Source organism: Mustela nivalis, assembly GCF_964662115.1.
Source record: "Mustela nivalis genome assembly, chromosome: 6".
NCBI lineage: Eukaryota > Metazoa > Chordata > Mammalia > Carnivora > Mustelidae > Mustela > Mustela nivalis.
In genome coordinates, this window is record NC_139025.1 from 154,229,179 (window position 1) to 154,248,170 (window position 18,992).

The window sequence follows — 18,992 nt, forward strand, 5'->3', positions numbered from 1 at the left end:
AGCATGTGAGGCCTTGAGAACGTGGACAGCCCCCACATAGGCACCAGGAGCCCTGGAGTCTCAGTTCCTCCCACGTTGGTGAACCAGCCACGTCCTTCCTCGGGGGTCAGTCTTCCCATCCATAAAAGGGACGCAGGGTGACTCCTGAAGGTATTCCAGGGCCCAGAGCTAGGGGGTGATTTGCCCGGAGTGCTTGTCATCCAAGACATTCTCCCCCTGGAAAGCGGTGCTCTGAGCCTGCACACGGCCCCTCTCCTCCCGCATGAGAATCTGACTCTTGGTAAATTTTCCAGCTCTGTTCCCCTGGAAACCCGAGAAGGAAGGCGGGGGTGGGGGTGGAGGTCGTGCCTAGGCTCCCCTGAGAGCAGTGGCCCTCCTAACGGGGCACGTGTCCCGCGGGAACCCCTACGTCCCGCCCGTGCTGTTGCCGGAAGAGACTGCCACCGTCTCTTTTTAAAAGAACACAATTTGGAAACAAAGCGGCCGATGTTTAATTAACGGTAGGTTGTTTACAGACCACCAAGTTTTGCAAAACAAACGTTACTGGATGGAAGCGGGAGAGAGAGACAGGGCCGAGGCTCCCGGCCAGGGCACCTCCCGCACCTGTCCCGCCACGGCCTCGGGTCCTCTCCCCCGAGGAGCCACACGGGGTGGCTTCTGGAAAGCTCTGTGGAGAGCGGCCAGGACCGTTCTCGTGCCAGAGAAACCAGGCCCCGTGCGGCTGGGGCCCCGCACCCTCCAGAGGGAACCTGACGCCGGGTGGCCTGTGGTGGCCTCGTGAGTCAGATGTTCAGCTGAGCTTGGAGGCCCCGTAGCGGGTGTGGGGGAGGCGCCTCCCCCAGCTCCAGTGGAAGCAGCAGGAGGAGCCTCGTCTCCATCTGGCCGGCTGGGCGCGACTCCAGCAACGGACGGCGGGCGCAAGAGGGCGCGGAACCGCCTCGGACGTGGGGAGGCTCTCCCGGCAGCCAGGAGCAACCCGGAGGCAACGCGGTGGACGAAACAAAACAAGAAGGGCTTGTTGCAGAGAACAAGCCCAGATGCCTTCCTCCCCTCTGTCCCTCGAGAACCGTAAAGCACGGGAACCCCTCCATTTAAGGGCCCCGGGCGGGGGTGGGGAGTGGGGGGTCAGGCAGACCCGCCGCAAGGCCAAGGTTGCAGGTGAAGGCCCAGTCCCCGGCGCAGGCTGGAAAGACGGACGCGACCTCCAGCCCAGGCTCCGAGGAAGGACGTGGTGCAGAGAAGAGCGTCCATGATGCAGAGGCGTGACCCCAGGAGGGACTCTGTGCGATCCCCGGCATGTCAGGCCAAAGTGTCGCTGTACTTTTGTTCCGTTAACTCTGGGAAGACAGCGCCTGCCCCGTATTTACTTGTCTCAAGAGAACTGGAAGGGAGGCGTCCTTTATCTGCCCTCAACAGCCCAGACACAGACCCCCAAACCCACAGCATCTTGTCGTCTTTGTCCTCTGAAAGCAGTGACCCCCCCTGTCCCTCCTCTGCCGCACATGGGTGGGCCCTCGGTACGGGGGGGCCCTCGGTGCGGGGGGGACCCTCAGTGCGGGCTGGCAGAGCTGGGGCCCCACCCAACCCTCCCCAGCCCCACAGCACCCCCCTTTGCCCGCCAGCTGCTTCCCTGTCAGCACGAACCCGGGCTCTGGCTGTCTCTCATGGAGGAGAGAATTTCATATGGTTTGGAAAGCGGCTCTTCCAGCTGTTGGAAGACCCAAGGGACTCGAGTCATGGCAACACACTGCGAACTGGAGTCCTTGCTCGGCAGTGGACTTCCCGGAGCCTGTGGGCCGGGCTGCTGGTGGGCTGGCTGCTTTAGCATCCAGCAGCCCTGGGGCATACGGGTCAGGGACTCTGGTGACTCCATGGCCCCGAGAGGCTTCTGAGGGTCACGTCTGTCCCTGGGTCTGTCTTCAGGTGGGTTGAGTGCTTACTGGCTTCCAGCCGAGGACGATGCCCTCCACCTAGTTCTGGACCCAAGTGTCTGCTTCCAAGGAGGAGACACACAGCAGTGCAGGGGACTCCTGAGGCCCACTGACGACTGAGTGGTCCTGGCAGGGAGCCACAGGCATCCCAGCTTCTGGGACAAAGCCTCAGGGTCTCGCCACCCACATCTCCGGATCAGCTCTGCTGCCCCTTCATGCTCCAGGCACAAGCATGGCGTCCGACGCCACAACTGGGTTTTGAAAGAGTGCAGGCCGACCCCAAAGGCTCTTCTGCCATCAGGAGACCATGCCCCCCTGCACTAGCAGTGCTGGCCCCACAGGAGAAGCTCGGCGGTCACAAGCCAGGCTCTTTCATTAGAGCTGGATATTTACATCGGGTAAAGGTCAGTTTCAGTGGGTTTTCGTCTGTGGGGACCAGCCAGGGGCTGGACATGGTCAGAGCCTGGGCTGGAACATCTGCAGGGCAGCCGGCCTTCCCAGGAGGGCTGCAGGGGCAGGCAGTGGGCGGAGAGTGAGTGCAAGCCCGGGGCACTCGGGCCACAGAGGGAGAGATGGCAGACAGGACCAGGGACCGGGAGAGCCAGAGCCTGGCCTCCTTCCCAGCTGTCTGCACCCAGACCGAAGAAAGACACCCCGGCTGTGGCAGAAAAGTACCTGGGGAGACCTCCCTACGGCCCTGAGGGGGGGTCATCTTAAAACAGACCCCGGAGCCCCACTCCTGGCCAAGCACCCATGAGCCTTGACGTTCACAAAGAATAAATGGATGAATTCAGGCCACGCTGCCCACGATCTCACCCAGTGTTAACACCCACCCTGCCTGCCCCGTCCCCGCGGGACCGACGAGATTCCACGAGAATCACACCGAAGGGATTCCACTCGTGACGACAGGAGGTTATGTCCTGCCCTCCACGGCCCGAGAACGACAAAACAGAATAAAGCCCCTTCATCCTTGCTGCAGAAAAGCAGCCGGCAGGAGCCACGGCAACAGAGTGAGCCACGAGGGGGAAGGTACCGTTGCTCACAACCCTCGTTCGAAACGGACACGTGGTCCCCAGCGCTCCCCCAAGTCGGTTTCCCTGATGGCCGTTTCCTATCGTCCCCGAAGACCTGCCTTGAGCTTCTGCCTGTTTGTTCAAAATCAATCCAGGAAAGAGCCGACATGGAGCTCAGAAAAGCAGACCTCGCGTGAGGCATCGCAGCCGACAAGACGCTTAGTGGTCCCCAGATTTTAGGAGGACAGAGCGAGGAGGGAGCTCTAGACGCAGGCGGAGGGGCAGGCTTGTGCTCCGATGTGCGATTTTTTCCTCTGGACGGCCCCTTTCCCCCAAAGCAGTTTGTAACATTTGAATTGGTTGTCAACCCTTAACCAGAAGGGGATTTAACACAAAAATCTCAATTTCTGGCTTCTCTTAAAAATTCATGCGCTCCCACCACGGGGCCCCACTTCCACATGGAGAGCAATTGGCTAGGAGTGAGAAGTAGGTGTCCCTCTCGAGGAGCCTGAACTTGCTAGGTGACCACAGTCCCCTCCTGGCCAGCCCCAGTGTCTGGGGCCTGCGTCTGGCTGCCAGGGACGGGGTGCATGGAAGCCTGTGTCTAGTCCAGCCCCATTGTTTTGTGGCTTACAACAGAGGCCCAGGATGGGAGGTTAGCAGGGCCCCGCCAGAGCCCAGCCGCCCCGCCCCTGCCCTGGGGCTCCTTCTCCTGCCCCCAGCAGCCTCTCCTTCCACTGAGGCACCGAGCTCCCGCGTGCCGTGGTGGCTCACCTGTGGACACGGCCCCAGGGAAGCAGGCCAGGGCCAGCCAGCTGAGGGTCAGCATCGCCTCGAGGGAGAAGTCCTGTCTGCTGGCAGCTCCCATCCTGGCGGCGGCTCCCTGAAACTGAAGCACGCCGAGTGAGACCCGGGACCTCAGCGGGCCGGAGTCCGCGGCCAGGGCGGGCACCGACAGACTCGGTCCCTGGCACACACGGGGACAGGGCCCGCCGGGGCAGAGTCCTCGGCCGCCATGACTCAGGGCCGGGCAGACCGGGGCACGCAAGCCTCGTCCCCATCCTGCCCGGGGCCTGCAGCTCAAAGACCCGGCGATGGATGGAATTTCATCCTCGGGGCCCGCACTCCCGCCCCTCCAGGGTGAAGCTTTTTTCTTAAGGAGCAGAGAAAACCAAAAATATTCCCACGCAACATGAGCTGGAAACCAGATGCCACGGACGTGCTGTGTGAGCTCAGCTCTTTGGACAGACCTCTCTGGGCCTCAGTTTCTTAATTTGGCAGACGAGGCTGTGGACTGGCTGAGTTCTAACCTTGGCTCCGGTTTTATGGGTCTACGTTTCTAAAATACATCTTGATAAAGTCTCGACAACAGGAAGTCCGTGTGTTGCGCGCCCTCTGTGTATCACCTATCCAAAGCAAGAGGAGATGACGAGAGACAATCGCCCCCATTTGTTCCCTCCTTCCTTGGGAAACGAACCCCCGGCTTTTATCTGCGTGTACGGTCACCTAGTCTAAAGGCCACCTTTCTGGGCTCTCTTATGTAAGTGGTACAACGGCCTTGGAATAAAGTTCTGGCCAACACCACCCCAGTATGGTGTATGAATTCCAGGAAATGCCCTTAAGGGAAAGCAAGAAGTCCTTCCTCCCTCCTTCTTGCTGGAGGGAATGTGGATGTGATGGCTGGATCTCCAGCAGCTATCTTGGGCTGCATAGTGGGAGCCATGTTGCTTTACATTGGCAAAGCAAATGTAGAGAAACATCGAGGCCCTGACTCTATGGAGAACAGAACAGCCCTAGGCTCAGGCTTTATTTTTATGTGTGAGAGAACTAAATTTCTATTTTGTTAAACTTCTATTTTACGAAAGCTGCTTATCTTTCTCCTTTCATTCAAACAGACAGTGAAGATGGGACTCTGTATAGATAAACCCCAAGACAGGAACTTAAAAAGATGACAGATTTCTATGGAAAGAACCTAGATGTCCATCCACAGAGGAATGGATAAAGAAGATGTGGTATATATACACAATGGAATACTATGCAGCCATCAAAAGAAATGAAATCTTGCCATTTGCAACAACGTGGATGGAACTAGAGCGTATCATGCTTAGCGAAATAAGTCAAGCAGAGAAAGACAATTATCACATGATCTCCCTGATATGAGGAAGTGGTGATGCAACATAGGGGCTTAAGTGGGTAGGAGAAGATTAAATGAAACGAGATGGGATCGGGAGGGAGACAAACCATAAATGACTCTTAATTTCACAAAACAAACTGAGGGTTGCTGAGGGGAGGGGGTTTGGGAGAAGTGGGTGGGATTATGGACATTGGGGAGGGTATGTGCTATGGTGAGTGCTGTGAAGTGTGTAAACCTGGCAATTCACAGACCTGTACCCCTGGGGATAAAAATATATGTTTATAAAAAATTTAAAATTAAAAAAAAAAATGACAGATTCCCCTTTTAGAACAGAACGCACGCAGAAAACATGTTTGTCCCTCTGTGGCCACACAGATCGCTCAGACTGGGCTTGGGCGGGTGGTGACCAGCTCTGGCTTCCCTGCCGGGGTCCCCGGGTCCTATGCGGGGCATGACAGCAGCTATGCCCAGAGAGAAACATTTCTTCCCTCAGGGAGAAAAGGGCCCAAATCCCTCTTGCCAGACACAGGCTCCTCCCCTGAACTAGCTCAGAGACAAATCTGACCATCCCTGGCCTGTGGGCTCCTGGTAAAGTGTCTGGGGTGCTCCAGGGGACCTGGGGAATGAAGGAAGGTCCCTGCAGGGGCCCCCACGCTGGACCTGCGTCCTTCTGTGCAGGTGTGCTGGGAGGCGGGAGGGAGAACCTGATACTCTCAGATTCGGTGCCCGCAGTGTCCTCCCTGCCTGGCCCGGGCCTGGCCTGCGAGAACAACAGGCCCATTCTAGTCGCTTCGGCCGGCTGCTGAAGCCTCGCATCACGGCCTCTGGGAACGGCGCCTTTCCCATGGGCCCCAGAGCAGGAGTGTCTGCTTTCCTAGAAAGGAGGGGCTTCAGGGACAGGGAGGCGGCACTGCCCTCAGGGGAGAGCCAGAGCCCCGCTCCCGAGTCTGGATCAGGTTAGGAAAACCAGAGATAGCTGCTATCTGCAGATAACAGAGAAACCCCTCATCACCATGGGGTCCTCCGAGGGGCGCCCTGACTTCCAGACCGTAGGCTGGCAGCTCCGCTGGCTAACAGAATACAACAGGCTCCCAGGGTCGTGGGGGCTGGCATGGGAGACAGTCTGGGTGCGGGCACCCCTTCTGCCCCAGCTCCAGGGGTCCCCTGGGAAGTGGGCCTCAGATTCCCACGTGGAGAGGCCGTCCGGGCATTCAGGGACCTGTGGCTCTGACAACCTCTGATTGCAACACAGGTTATTTCAGAGACCGAGGACACACACACACACACACACACACACACACACTCCCCTTCTGGGCGCACACACAATGCCACCTGGAGGGCGATGGCTCTAAGCCTCTTTTCCCCAACATTCAAGAGGCTTCTGCCGTGTCTCTGTCCGAGCCCCGGGAGACAGAGAGGCCTCCTGCCCAGAGAGGTGACGCCCACGTGGCCAGGGTGGGGGGCAGGTCTCTCCCGGGAGAGGCTCCAGTGCCCGAGTCCAGAAAGCCCGAGGAACATTCTGTTGAAGCGAGTCCCCAGAGTCTCTCGGATTTCACTTGGGAGCTCTTCACCCGGGGCGGGGGGGGAGGGAGGCCGGCGTGATCCGTGGCTCACTCCAAGATTTCTGGCAACGGGAGCTGAGGTTCTGCTGGCAAGATACGGTCCTGACCTGGTTCCCAGCTGCTGGAGGCCCGGGAAGAACACACACTGCCCCACAGTGCTAGAAGTTTCTGCAGGATGCTACGGGCCAGAGACTGGTCAGCTGCAGCCTGATGGCCATGAGCTGACCTGCTCCTTGAAGAGCGTGGGGGCAGCCGTCTGCAGAGCCAGCAAGGAGGAAGAGGGCAGACGGGTTATTTGGAACAACTCAGGACTCTCCATGACCAGCTCAGGGTGTCAGACCGGCGCCGTTCCTGCTGTCCGAGGGCGGCCCAGGCCATGTGCTCCCAATTCTCACGGGGACGAGAGACACTGCCTCTGTCTGCCCATCTGGCCTTCACGTGCCCAGGGCCTGAATCTTAGTTCTTCCTGCAGGTGGTCGATCCTGGGGTCGGGGGCTTGGCACCTGCAGAGAGAGAAGGGAACAGAGAGTTGTTGGAGGATCTGGAGAGCCCCTGTGTCCCGGCCCACACTGCCCCAGCACGGCGGCACACTGGCCCCAGGGCGCGAGAGACCCTGTGCCGGCACGGCTGCAGAAGCCAAACCCCTTCGACAGAGTCCTGGACGCCGGCCCAGCAGTGGGGGAGAGGGTCTGCTCCAGCTTGGAGGCAGGGGGTGACCTACGGGATGATCCGGCGGCCTGTGTCAGGACGGTGAGAGCACGGGGACAGCGTCTCCCCATCAAACCTGGCCTGTGGCAAGGCTGGTGGTGTCATCCAAACCCGGACAAGGCTGGGCCCAGCTACTGGCAGGACGCTGTGGTCCAGAGGCCTCAATGCTGGCCACACGGCTGATACCTGGGAAATCATCTGAACACCTGGGGCTCCCTTTCATGGTAAAATCGGAGCTAATTCATCCTAAATTCCAAGGTCACTGTGGGATCAACCGAGATGCCTGACCCGAGGCCAGCACCTCCCCCCGCCCGGTTTGTGCTCTCTGGAAGGCCAGCCTGTGCCCCTGTTTGTGGAGGGCCCCCGTGGGGCTGGTGCAGACCAGACCACCCACACAGGCTCAACTTAGAACCTCTTCTGGACAAGAGCCTGCAGGCCCATGCCAGTGGCCACCAGAATTCAGGCAAACAGACAGAGCCGAGGGCGCCCCTCCCCGCCAGGCGGAAAGTGACTCATTAAAACGCAGGCTGGGCTGGGGTGTGAGTCTGCCTTTCTAACCCGCTCCCGGGAGAGGCAGGTGCTGCCAGGCCGTGGGCCAAGACACAAGGATCTGCCCATTTTACAGAGGGGAAACTGAGGCACGGGGAGCCGGAGCCCGTGCCTGTGCCGTCAGGAGCAGTAGATGGAAATCCAGACCAGCGTCCGAGAGGGGAATTTCTGTCCGACCCGAACTTAGGGGACATGTGTCACTCTCCCGCCTCCCTACTTGCTTGGGCAGGGGCGGTGGGTGGAGGGAGACGGGCCCATCTGTTCCTGCCCCCGTCTCAAGCGAGGCATCACTTCAAGTCTTCGTTTGGGTAGTAAACACAGGCCTCAGATGCCCTTGATACACCCACAGAGGCTAAAAATTCCTTCTCCGAACAGAACACCTGCCTGGATACGGGGAGTCCCCTCTGGGAGGCCACCTGCACGCGGAGCCACGGAGGGAGACGCTGCGGTTCCGTGGGGGGCGATGAACACACACTGAGGCTCCCCCCCAGCCCCGGACGGAGGCCCACAAGTCGTTCGGGTCCTGCTGGGCCGCTGAACCAAGCCCCCCATGGCGACACCGATCTGGCTCCCCAGGCCGACAACGTCTGTGTCTTCGCCGTGTGTCCCGACCCCCTGAGCAGGCACCGTGGGGGCGCCGGGGGGCCCAGGAAGGGAAGACCTCCGCCCTCCAAATGGCCCCCGGTCCCATCCCTCGATGCCATGGGCACTGAAATCAAAACGATGAGTGTGGCCCCCTCCCGCCCCCCCGGTGAAGATCCCTGCCGCCTCAGCCCCCCAGGAGCGCCTGGCTCCCCGAATCGGAACCTCCGGGACTGGGAGCCCGGCCCTCCGTGTGTGAGCGAGCCCTCCCGGCGACGCTCCCGTGCGCACACATCTGAGGACAGTGTTAACTCGGCTCAGAAGACACAATTGTCACCCGGGACCTCAGGGCCAACCCCACGAGTGTTCGACGGCGTGTGGGCGAGCGCTAACCATTTGGGCCGTGTCACCAGACAGACCCACGTGGCAGGGCCAGGCCGGCCGCGGAAGAGCGATGCGTGATCGCGGCCCTTCCCTTAAAGCTCGGGGCTCCGTCCCCTCGGCTGTGGGCAGGGGATGGGTGGCGCCGGGCTGGACCGAACAAGGCGCACGGGTGTGGGGCGCCATGACCGAGCCGGTGTGCTCCGGGAGTGATGCTGGCCGCCGTCATCCCTGCCGGGTCCTGCTCGCTGCCTGGGGCTGCCCACCCTCCGCCTGACTTGCTAAGCGGGATTTTCCGGGAGCGTCTTCTGTGGATGAAGGGCTGGTACTGGGTCATCAGGTAGGAGGCCTCGCTGATCCAGAGACGCCTTCTCAAAAGCTTGACATGGAGGGTGACGCAGGGGCCTCAGCCCCAGGGAGACTGTGCTTATGGGGGGGGGGGGGTTGGGCACAGCTATGACACACTGGACACATGCAAGCAAACTGGTACTTTTCGTACCTGTAACTCTTCTCAAAAGTCTTAAGCCATTCCCTCAATGGAGGAAGAAAAAGATCATCTGTCCCCTTGGAGCTGCTTCTCTCCGCCCACGTCACCCCAGGATCATAAAGGAGAGGAGCTATCCCATTACTGATGCGGTGCTTCTCCCCAGAGTCACAAGCTCAAGGCCGGCGTGAGCCGACTGCAGGCTGCAGCGAGGAAGGCCCCTGCTAAGGCCAGCGCTCTCGGGGAGAGGGGGACTGAGTACTCTAAAACGTGACCCGGGTGTCCCTGTGTCCCTATTCCTCGTCCCCAGGCATCAGATGCCCAGCATCTGCAAGTTCACCTCGTCCCGTGCAAAGTGTGGCCCTTGTAGGGCTCCTCCTTCCCTCCAAGTCCATCTGGGGGTCCCTGTGGGCGCCCGCACACATGCGGGCATCAGCCTGTCCCTGTCCTGGGGCCACTGCTCCTGCTGGTCTCCACCTCTGCCCTCGCCAACGGAGCCCTTCCGCACGGGGAGGAGAGCCTGCCCTCCGGTGACCGGCCCACGGGAGCCCCCTCCACGCCTCGGCCTCACTGTGGAAGCCGCCTGTCTCATCCCCAGAGAGACGGGGGGCCAGGCTCTGTCACCTGTGCCCCAGCCAGGGCACATGAGGGCGTCTCCCAGGACAGGATTCCTCTCCCAGGAACCTCCCTGCCCGCCCCACGCGGGGGCTTCGGTCTGGTCTGCCCAGCTCATCCCGTGGCTATAAGTCAGTGGCTCTCATGTGGAAGGAAGGCTGGGGTGCCCCCTCCCCACCCCACACCCTAGACCTCTCAGCCTCCTTATACATCGGTGGGGGCAGCCGTGTGTGGGACGGGAGCTGCCCCCCGACTTTGAGGACGAGCCCATGTGGGTCCCACCTCGGGCTTGGCTGGGCATCATCTGTAAAAGGCACAGAAGCTCTGCTGGCTACCCTCCACCTCCCCCCACCCCCAGGGCAGGGTGAGTCTGAGCTGGGGTGGGGGAGGCTGCCCAGCCACCGGGCTCTCATCCCTAGCACCCCGCCCTGGCCATCAGAGCCCCGCATCCCCTCGGGGCCAGCAGCTCAAAGGTCAGCCAATGCCCAGAGCAGCCTGACCCCACAGATCCATGACCTCGAAGGCGAGCGTCTCCCAGGACCCTGAGTCAGGGCCTAGAACCTTCCCCGTGCGACCACCAGGCGACACACCTTCCCGGCCGGTTGTGTGTCCTCCCCCGGCTGGCTGAGGGGTTATGGCAATAAACACTTCATCAACTGTGTTTTTTAACCGAAAATACCAGCATCAGCAGTTGGCCGCACATGTCTCCTGGCCCACGGTTAGGCCATGTGTGCCGACTTGTTTCCGAGATTTCTGCAAAACGTCCCCTGCCTTCTCCTGGTCACCTCCGGCCCGGAAGCCGCCTGCTTTACCCCTCCGAGGGCCCCGTGATGGCCCGCAGAGCCCTCCTCCACGCCAGGGGGCCCCTGCCTGATGGCAGGTGACAAGGAGCTGCAGAGGTGACGGAGGGCAGGGGCCAGGGGCTGAGGCACCTTCAGGGCAGGGGTTTGGACTTTATCCCGAGGGCTCCCGGCAGGCGAGCGGGAGGGGCCCTGAGCAGAGCCAGCCACCCACGTGTTCTCCATAAAGACGCCGGGCGGGGCTGGACCCGGGGAGGGGCGAGGGGTGGAGGGTGTGCCTCTGGAGGACTCCACCGCCAGAGTCGAATTAATTCAGCACACATTTACCAAGCGCCTACTGCGTGACAGCTCAGGGGAAGACCTGCCGGTGTCGGTTACGAGGTCACAGTCCCGGGGGCGCGGGTGCCTAGGGAGGGGGGCAGTGGGCGGAGGAAGAATGCGGAGCCCTTACACACAGTGTGTGTGTCTGACGGTGTTCAGGGCGCTGGAGAAAGTCAGGCAGGACCGCGGGGATGGAGCCGCTCCTGTGCAGGGGGAGGTCACAGACGCACTCACTGAGAAGGGGACATTCGAGCAGGACTTGAAGGTGGGGACAGGACAGGGGTGCAGTAGAGACAGGCAGGGGGAGCTTGGTGTGTCCTCGGAGCGAAAGGAGCCGGGTGCTGGGGCAGAGACAAGGTCGGAGGACAGAGGGGACTGCCCAGCAGGGGTGAGGAGAAGAGCCCAGGGGCTGTCAGGGGAGGGTCAGGTGGGAAGGAGAGAGGCACGTGGGGCACACGTCTGAGGACGCGTTTCGGAGACGGTGCCCTCCATCACGGCAAGGGCCCCGCTCAGGGCTCCATCAGTCACGCGGTCAGGCACGACTGGCTTCAAGGGAGCTGGCAGCAGGGGTGTGTTGGAGGGGGTCCCCGCTTACACGGGCCATGCAGCCAGCCCTGCGCCGTTCAGTCCACGCGACGCCCTCCCCACTGACCGCTCAGCCTCATGCTGCAATGCTCCGGGCACCGTCTGCAGATGGCGTCCACCTGACTTACGGCTCCTCCGGAGTCTGGAGGCCAGAAGGGAGGGTCATGAGGTGACTGGGCCTGCCTAGGGCACGCGGCACACGGCTGGGAAGGAAAGGTGTTCTCAGAGCCACAGAGCCCCGGAGCACGACCTGCCGTCGGAGCCGTGCTGGCTGTGGGTTCCTTGTGTGTGTACACAGTGTTCCTGCACCAGGGAGCTGCTGTCCTAACACACCTCCTTCCAGATGGAGAGGAAGGAAGGGCGGCGGCAGAGAGATTTGCCCTCGAGGCCCCGCGAGCAGGAGGAGCAGGCAGCGGAGCTGGACAGTGTGTGTGCACATGTGCGTGTGTGCAGATCACACCGCCACCCGCGGGCTCTGAAGCTGCGGGCCTGGGGCACGACCCAATAACCCCTGTTTGCACACACACAGCCTGATGACTGGAGGGTCAGGACCCGTGTCCGGACTCAGGACAGGCCCCCCCGCTGCCCTCCGGCACATGGATGATGAACAGGGCCTTCCTTCAAACTGGGAACAGGAACCTGTGGGGGCAGAAAATGCTTCCGTGGTCTGTTCCAGAGGGGAGCCCTCTGTCCCTCACTCCCAGCTGCTGTGGTTCAGGCGGGGCTGACCCGCCACCTCGGCTGCCGAGGCAGACACGGGACGTAGCCTGGCCAAGGAATATATTCTATTCCCTGGCTGCCGGGATCTGTTGGGGAATGGTCACACGACCCGAGACAAAGAAAGGGGACGTGGAACTACTGGGAAGCTAGTCCTCACCCACGGAGGCTGGGGAGCCTGGAGCTGCCCAGGGCCTCTGTCTGTGCTGAGAGCACCTGCCTGAGAATGAGACGTGCACGGAGGAAGGCTGAGCCTCAGACAGAACGGGATCATCAAGCACCCAGATCCAGCTTTGCCTGAAGCTGACCTTTTCAATCACATAAGCCAATAACGGCTCTTTTTCATGTTAGCCAGTTTGAACTGTGCGTCAGACAGTTACCAAGGAAACCATCCTGCCTGAGAAGGATCCAGATGAAAAAGGCAAGAGGAAGGTCCATTTCTCACAAGTGTTTTTGCGCTCGTAAAATATCCATTTTAATCAACCAGGCCTCCTCTTACTGTACTGGGAAGGAGACTTCCTTTCTCCAGCTGTCCCATGTGCCTAAACATGCGTGTCCCTAGAAAAAGTAGTTCACGGGAGAAAGAATGCAATCGCCACCACCATGGTCCCAGACCCGTTCCTGTAGGAACCAGTAAGGACCGTCATTCCCGGTCCCCGCCACGAGCCCTCTGCTCGGGTCATGGCACATTTTGTTTAAGACCCTTTGAGGGCTGCCCTCCCTCCTGGGGGGAAGGCGGGACTCCTCACCCAGCCCCACGCGGCCTCGGGTCTCCACCCCTGCCACATTGGCCCCGTGGTCCTGTCCTCTGACGACGCCCGACGCCCGGCTTGCTTCTGCCCTGGGGCCTTCTCAGGGGCCACCACGCCTGGGACGCTCGCCCTTGCCCCACCCACCGGGTGTCAGCGTAACCCCCGGCTCTCGGAGGGGCTCCCCTGAACCCCTGGCCCAGGAAGGGGGTCCTCTCTCGGCGCCCAGGGGGGCTTTCTCCACTCGTCAGAGTTGGTTGTCATATATTTACTTGTGAGTTTGCTCGGCGGCCCCAAGCTTCCTGGGGACGGGGGGTGGCTGTTGGCCCGGCTGCTCGGAGGGTGGTCCGGAGACCGGCAGCAGCACAGCCCCTGGGAGCTTGTTGCAACAAGGAGCCTCGGCTGAGGCCACTGACTGGCGAACCGGCGACTCTTGGGCACGCCGACCTCCCGGGGCCCCGCGACGCCTTCGGAGCTCCTCCGTCCCCTCTGCCGGCCGGGCCCCTCCACCGGACCCCTCTTCCAGCAACCCGTCTGCCAGCGTCCCCAACGGCAACCTGTAGGCCGTGACACTCCCCACAAAGGAGCAGGCCGTGACAAATTCCGCCCCGAGCTGGGGCCCAGAGCGCTGACCTGAGAGCCTGGCTCGGGCGAGCAGCCCCGGGAGCCCCTGGGGGCCGACGCAGCACGAGGCCCGCGAGCAGGCACCTGCTGCGTCTGCGAGCCGGGCTGGAGTGCGGCGAGCCGGGCCTGGCAGCCCTTCAGACGGCGCGGCCTGCCCCCCCCCGGGCTCCCATTCCCAGGCGCGCACAAACCCCGGAAGGGCAGAGACGAGTGTTTGCACAGCGCACAGACTCTCCCCGCTCCTCCCGCGGCCGGGCCGGACTGGGGTCGGGACACTGCGCTTCAGTCTGGTTCCAGGTTGGGCCGGAGCCCTCCTTTGATCTGCGGGGGCTCGGCTCCTCCCGACTGATTTATTTGCAGAAACCACCGCTGGTTTCCTGAGACTTCAAACACACCTACAGGAAGCGACCCCAGGTGGGGCCCAGCCTCGGCCTCTGGACGGCCCTACACACCCCTGCACTCCTACGGGCAGGTGTGACTCGTAGCCTCGGGCGGTGAACAAAAAGCCCGTGATCTTAGAGAGAAAATGATAAACCGGCTGGGGAGGGGCCCTTAGTAACGGAGGATCCTGGGAGACCTCGGGCGAGGCTCCTCTGGCCTCTCCTTTCTCTCTGTGAAGGAGACCCCGGGCCACGCATAGGTCAAGGCTGACTCACGAGTAGGTCCCGCTCCGGGGCTGGGACAGAGAGGCAGAAGCATGGTGGCCCCTGCTCGGAGAAGCTCGCCAACAGGCCCTGAGCTCCGGGCACCCCTGCTTCACCACTAGGGAACCCCAGGCCTCCACAGGACGCCGCTCCCCCTACCACACCCCCACCTTTACCAGAATGTTCTCCAAACATAGAGCCACGTTGCAAGAAGTCTGCCATGACCGCCAGCATACCCACAGTATTTTGCGGTATTTACCGTACCATGTAGCTACGCATCTGTCCGTCCATCTCTCTGTCCGTCCAACCAGAAAGCACCCTTGAGTTTCCGATGCAAACTCCGAGCACCAGCACACTCTCCCACAAACGCTTCAGTACGCCTGTTACTAAACAGATTTCAACATGCACTGACACTTGTAAAATCTTTTTGAGATTCATTTATTTATCTTAGAGGGAGGGAGGGAGAGTAGGAGCGGGAGGGGCAGAGAGGGAGCGAATCTCAAGTGGATGCCATGCTGAGCGCGGGGCCCGACACGGGTGTTGAACCCACGACCCTGAGATCATGCCCTGAGCGGAAACCCGGAGTCGGGCACCAAACTAATTGAGCCACCCAGGCGCCCTCAAACCTGGACAGGTAAAATCTGCATCTAGTGAAATGCACAAACCCTGAGTCTATATTTGCTGAATTTTGGAAACTGCCTATACCCAGGAGACCTAAGCCCCCATCCAGGCGAGAACATGAGCGCCATTCCGGAACATTCCCTCGCATCCCGGGCCAGTCAACTCCCTCTCGGGAGGTTCAACCACGTTCTTCCAAAACGGTACTTCGCCCGCTGTGGGACTCGGTGTACACGGAGCGACCCAGAACGTAGCCCTGCGTGAGGCTTCCTTCCGTCGGCACGTTTCTGGGAGGCGGCCGCGTTCTTGTGAGCGTCCGGGGTCCCTGGGTCCTAACTGCGCAGTGGTCTCCGACGAGCGCCGATGGGCTCCTACACAGCTGCCTTCTTACTGCTCCCGGGAACCACACCTGGAGTGGGTCTGGGGGGACACGGCCCGACAGAGCCGTGTCGGTGCTGTCCTCGAACCCAACAATGTTCGGGGGGCGAGGGTCCTTGGGTCACCTCAGCCACGTCGCCCTGATGAGAAATCGGGCAAGTCCGGGCAGCTCCCCGCTCTCTGGCTCCCTCCACAGCAAGACGCTGGCGGACGGCGGGCCCTCAGACGGCTCCGCACGGGCCACCGAGTGGCTCTGCCATTCTAGGTCATTTCCGCAGGTTCTTGTTGATATAGGAGTCGCTCTGTAGCATTCGGTGCTGACGTCTCGCGGATTTATTTCTCCCGTGTCTCCCCTTTCGCTCAACTCCTTGCACTCACCGCCTTCAACATTTCAGGCTACCATTCCTCTCCGACACCTAAGGCTCTTAGTCTCTTCTGCCTCAGGGGCGCTTGGGGGAAATTTTCTTTCTTTCCTATTTTTTTTTTTTTTAAGTTCTGTTAGTTAACATACAGGGCAATACTGGTTTCTCGGAGAGACTTTTAAAAGACAGTGTATACAAAGGGGTTCAGAAAGCACGGGTATGCAGTCGGTGCTCCATAAAAGCCACCTTCCTTCCCCAGCTGTATGCTCCCGGACAGGACAGTTGCTGGAAATAGCACACGCCCCCCCCCCCCCCCCGAGAGGGGCTGCCCTGAAGAATCAGGACCTCAGGCCTCCTGCCCGCCGGGCGGTGCTGAGAGTGGATGCCTGCAGGGTCCCCCGGGGCCCACAGCCTGGTCACCGGGGCTGCAGCCCATGTGTGTGTCACAGCCAAAGGAGGGGCCAGCAGCACAAGGAGCCCCCGCCTCGGGTTCTGGCCTCCTCTGCCGAGCTGAGTGGCGGCCCAGGACCTGGCCTACGTCCAGCCCGAGCTGCCTGTGCTGCCTCAGACCTTCCAGAGGTTCCAGCTGGAAAAAGTTAGTCCTTGCTTTTCACCATAAAGTGGGAGAGAGCAGTCCTGGCTGAGGGAGGCGGCAGCCCTGTCAGCTCGGGGGCCTGCTGGGGCCGCGATGGTGCCCGGCTGGGACCCGACTCCAGCTTCTTCTGGCCTCTGAGTCTCGGTGTGTCCCTAGTATTGTCTTTCCAGCACCTGGGAGCAGGGACGGGCCTTGAAAACCGTGAAGCCCACAGCCTGCCCAGGGTCTCACACTGAAGATTCGAGCTGGGTCCCAGTTCAACTGAACGTACACGGGCCACGTATGGAATCGGAAATATGAAAGTGTCCGTGTTCAACCACTTCGATCTACCAAAAATGGGAGTTTCATACAAGTCAGTCTGTCCAGGCCCTCTTAAGTGGACGCTGCTGTCCTGGAGTCTGGGCGGTAGTGGGGGGCGTGGTCCAGAGACAAGGAAACCTCGCGGACACTGCCGTTTGTGATCTACTCGGTGTGGCCATCTCTTTCCTGAATAGTCCTGCCTCCTGCTGCCCGGTCCACGCCCTCTGAATTGGGTCGGTCACCTTCGCAGGGTTTCAAAGACCCCCATAGTCTGAGGCCTCCCAAGTCTCTGCTGTGAGCCAAGGTCTTGACTGTGCTCCAGGCCCTATATGACTGACCTGCCCTTTCTCAGGGTGACCCTCCTGGAGCCGTGTTTGTTCGGCAGAACTCCTGAGTCCTAGGCCAACATATTGAACCAATGAATGGGTGCAACCGACCGAAGCTAGGCTGGTGCTTTTTCTCCGGGTTCCAGTCCTTTCGGGTGGCCTGGCTTTACACCTGCCTCTGATTCTAGGAGATGCCGCCTGGTCCTTACAATAAATCCAAACCCATGCATTTTTTTTTTTTTTTTTAGATTTTGTTAAATTGAACTCAACTGGTTTCTCTTACTTGCCCAAAGTCATGGTTCCTGCACCCGTAAAGGAGTGACCTCGCCTTTCTCTCTGAAGGTCTTAAACGGGTATTGGAACTTTCGGACACGAGCATTTCTCGGTGTAGAGTTCCACCGTGTTCTCAGTGGCTCTCTCGTGTGGTTACAGTCCCACCCATCATGGCCGGGACTCTGTGAGGACAGAGGGTGTGATGCCCCGACTCCCTCCGTATCCCGGGGCTGGACCGTGAGCGGAGGGGACTCCTGGAGGACCCGTAAAGATGGCGCCATGAGCGCGGGCCTCCGGGGCACTTGGCCACCCAACTCCGTAGGCACCTGTTAGCAGCTGCTCTCCTGTGTTTACAGTTCAATTCGTGTTGGGACAGAGACCAACTGAAAATCACACACACAGCTTTCAGACGCTCGGCGCTGCACACCCTCGTCTTCCCCTTCGGTGCTGAAGATGAGATAAGCCCCACCTTGTCTGGCTGCCCTCCAGGGACCCGGCATAAAAGGGAGAGAGCGAGGAGGCGGGATATTCCTCCCCGTAGGTTGTGACACGAAGGCAGGGGGGTAAAGCCCTTCTTTGAATGGGGACAAAAGGCTGTTTTGCTTTGTGTTTTTTTTTTAAACACGTCTCTGTATGAAGAAAGACGATGCCAGAGAAAACGTTTGCAAACGGGGTCAGAACGTGTCCCATGCCATAAAAACCAGGCGCTGTCCTCAACACCAAACGGACACCATTTCTGTGCTTAGTTACTAGTTAGGCCGCTCCGATTTCCAAAAAGCGCATCGAACGTAACCACCGATTCCCAGTGGACTGCGAATTGCAATGACACCCACCGGGTGCCTTCTACGGGCCAGGCACTGGGCGAGTCGCTTTCTCCCTGGTTTGTCTCTCACCAGAGCCCGGAGACTAAGGGGGTTTATTACAAAATCAGCAAGTAATACGTCTCTTCTGGGGTCCACACCGTCGGGCTTTCAAGCCGTAGCATCTTTTCCTAGCTGCTTTGCTATCCTCAGAAACTAATAGTCCCTTGACCGGACCACAGTGAACTCGTAGTTAAGTGCCCCTTCCTGCCCAGCAAACTCAGCCCCCTCCCTCCTTCGCTTATGCCCCCGCCTCATCTCCTCTCCAGCCATGGACGCTAGCACAACCCCTCTGCTGGACGTTCACGGTGGCCTCCTGACCCGTCTTCTGTCTCCGGTCTCTCCCTCCTTCTGACCCGTCCCTTTCCCCGCTGCCCGTAACCTTGCTCTCAGGTCTCGGACGCCACACCTTTCCAAAACCCTTGATGCCTTGGGAGGTCCTACGTGCCACGACCCCCAGCTGTCTGCTCAACCTCGCCTCTTGCCGCTCTCCGACCCGACCCCACCTGCTGTGTTCAGCTCACCCCGGGCCGCCAGAAGACTGCCCCCGAGACCCCGTGCACTCGCACTGTCTATCCCTTTCCTCATGGTGCTCTTTCTGCTTCGATGGCTCTTTTCCAGGATCAGCGGCCGAGAGAAACCCGGCCACCCGGCCAGGACGACTTACAGGTCTCCTCTCCCTGGAACCCGTCGTGGCTTCCCGCGAGGAATTAATCCCTGCTTTCTTCCTCCCTCCCCTTCTCTGTTGAATGCTTGTCCTTGTGCATAATCACCTGTCAAAGACTGTTACCCGTCTCTCCCACTAGAACGGGGGCTTCAAGAGGGCAGCGAGCCTTACTGTCTTCACCTCTGTGTCCCTGGTCCCGGGTCTGGCACAGGAG

The 18,992-nt window shown here is 60.4% G+C and overlaps 1 protein-coding gene across 4 annotated transcripts in view; it reads right to left on the reverse strand.

Annotated features, from left to right (window-relative positions):
- CEMIP (cell migration inducing hyaluronidase 1) overlaps nt 1-18,992 on the reverse strand; it is a 128,682-nt gene that overhangs the window by 53,233 nt on the left and 56,457 nt on the right. For 3 of the 4 annotated variants that reach the window (XM_082736722.1, XM_082736723.1, XM_082736721.1), the window contains 2 exons: nt 6,411-7,143; nt 3,719-3,833 (listed from right to left, as the gene is read on the reverse strand). In XM_082736722.1, the coding sequence (XP_082592848.1) occupies nt 3,719-3,833; nt 6,411-6,596 (301 nt within the window). In that variant the 5' untranslated portion in view covers nt 6,597-7,143. The remainder of the gene's footprint in view (nt 1-3,718; nt 3,834-6,410; nt 7,144-18,992) is intronic. The other variant, XM_082736724.1, reaches the window with a different exon arrangement.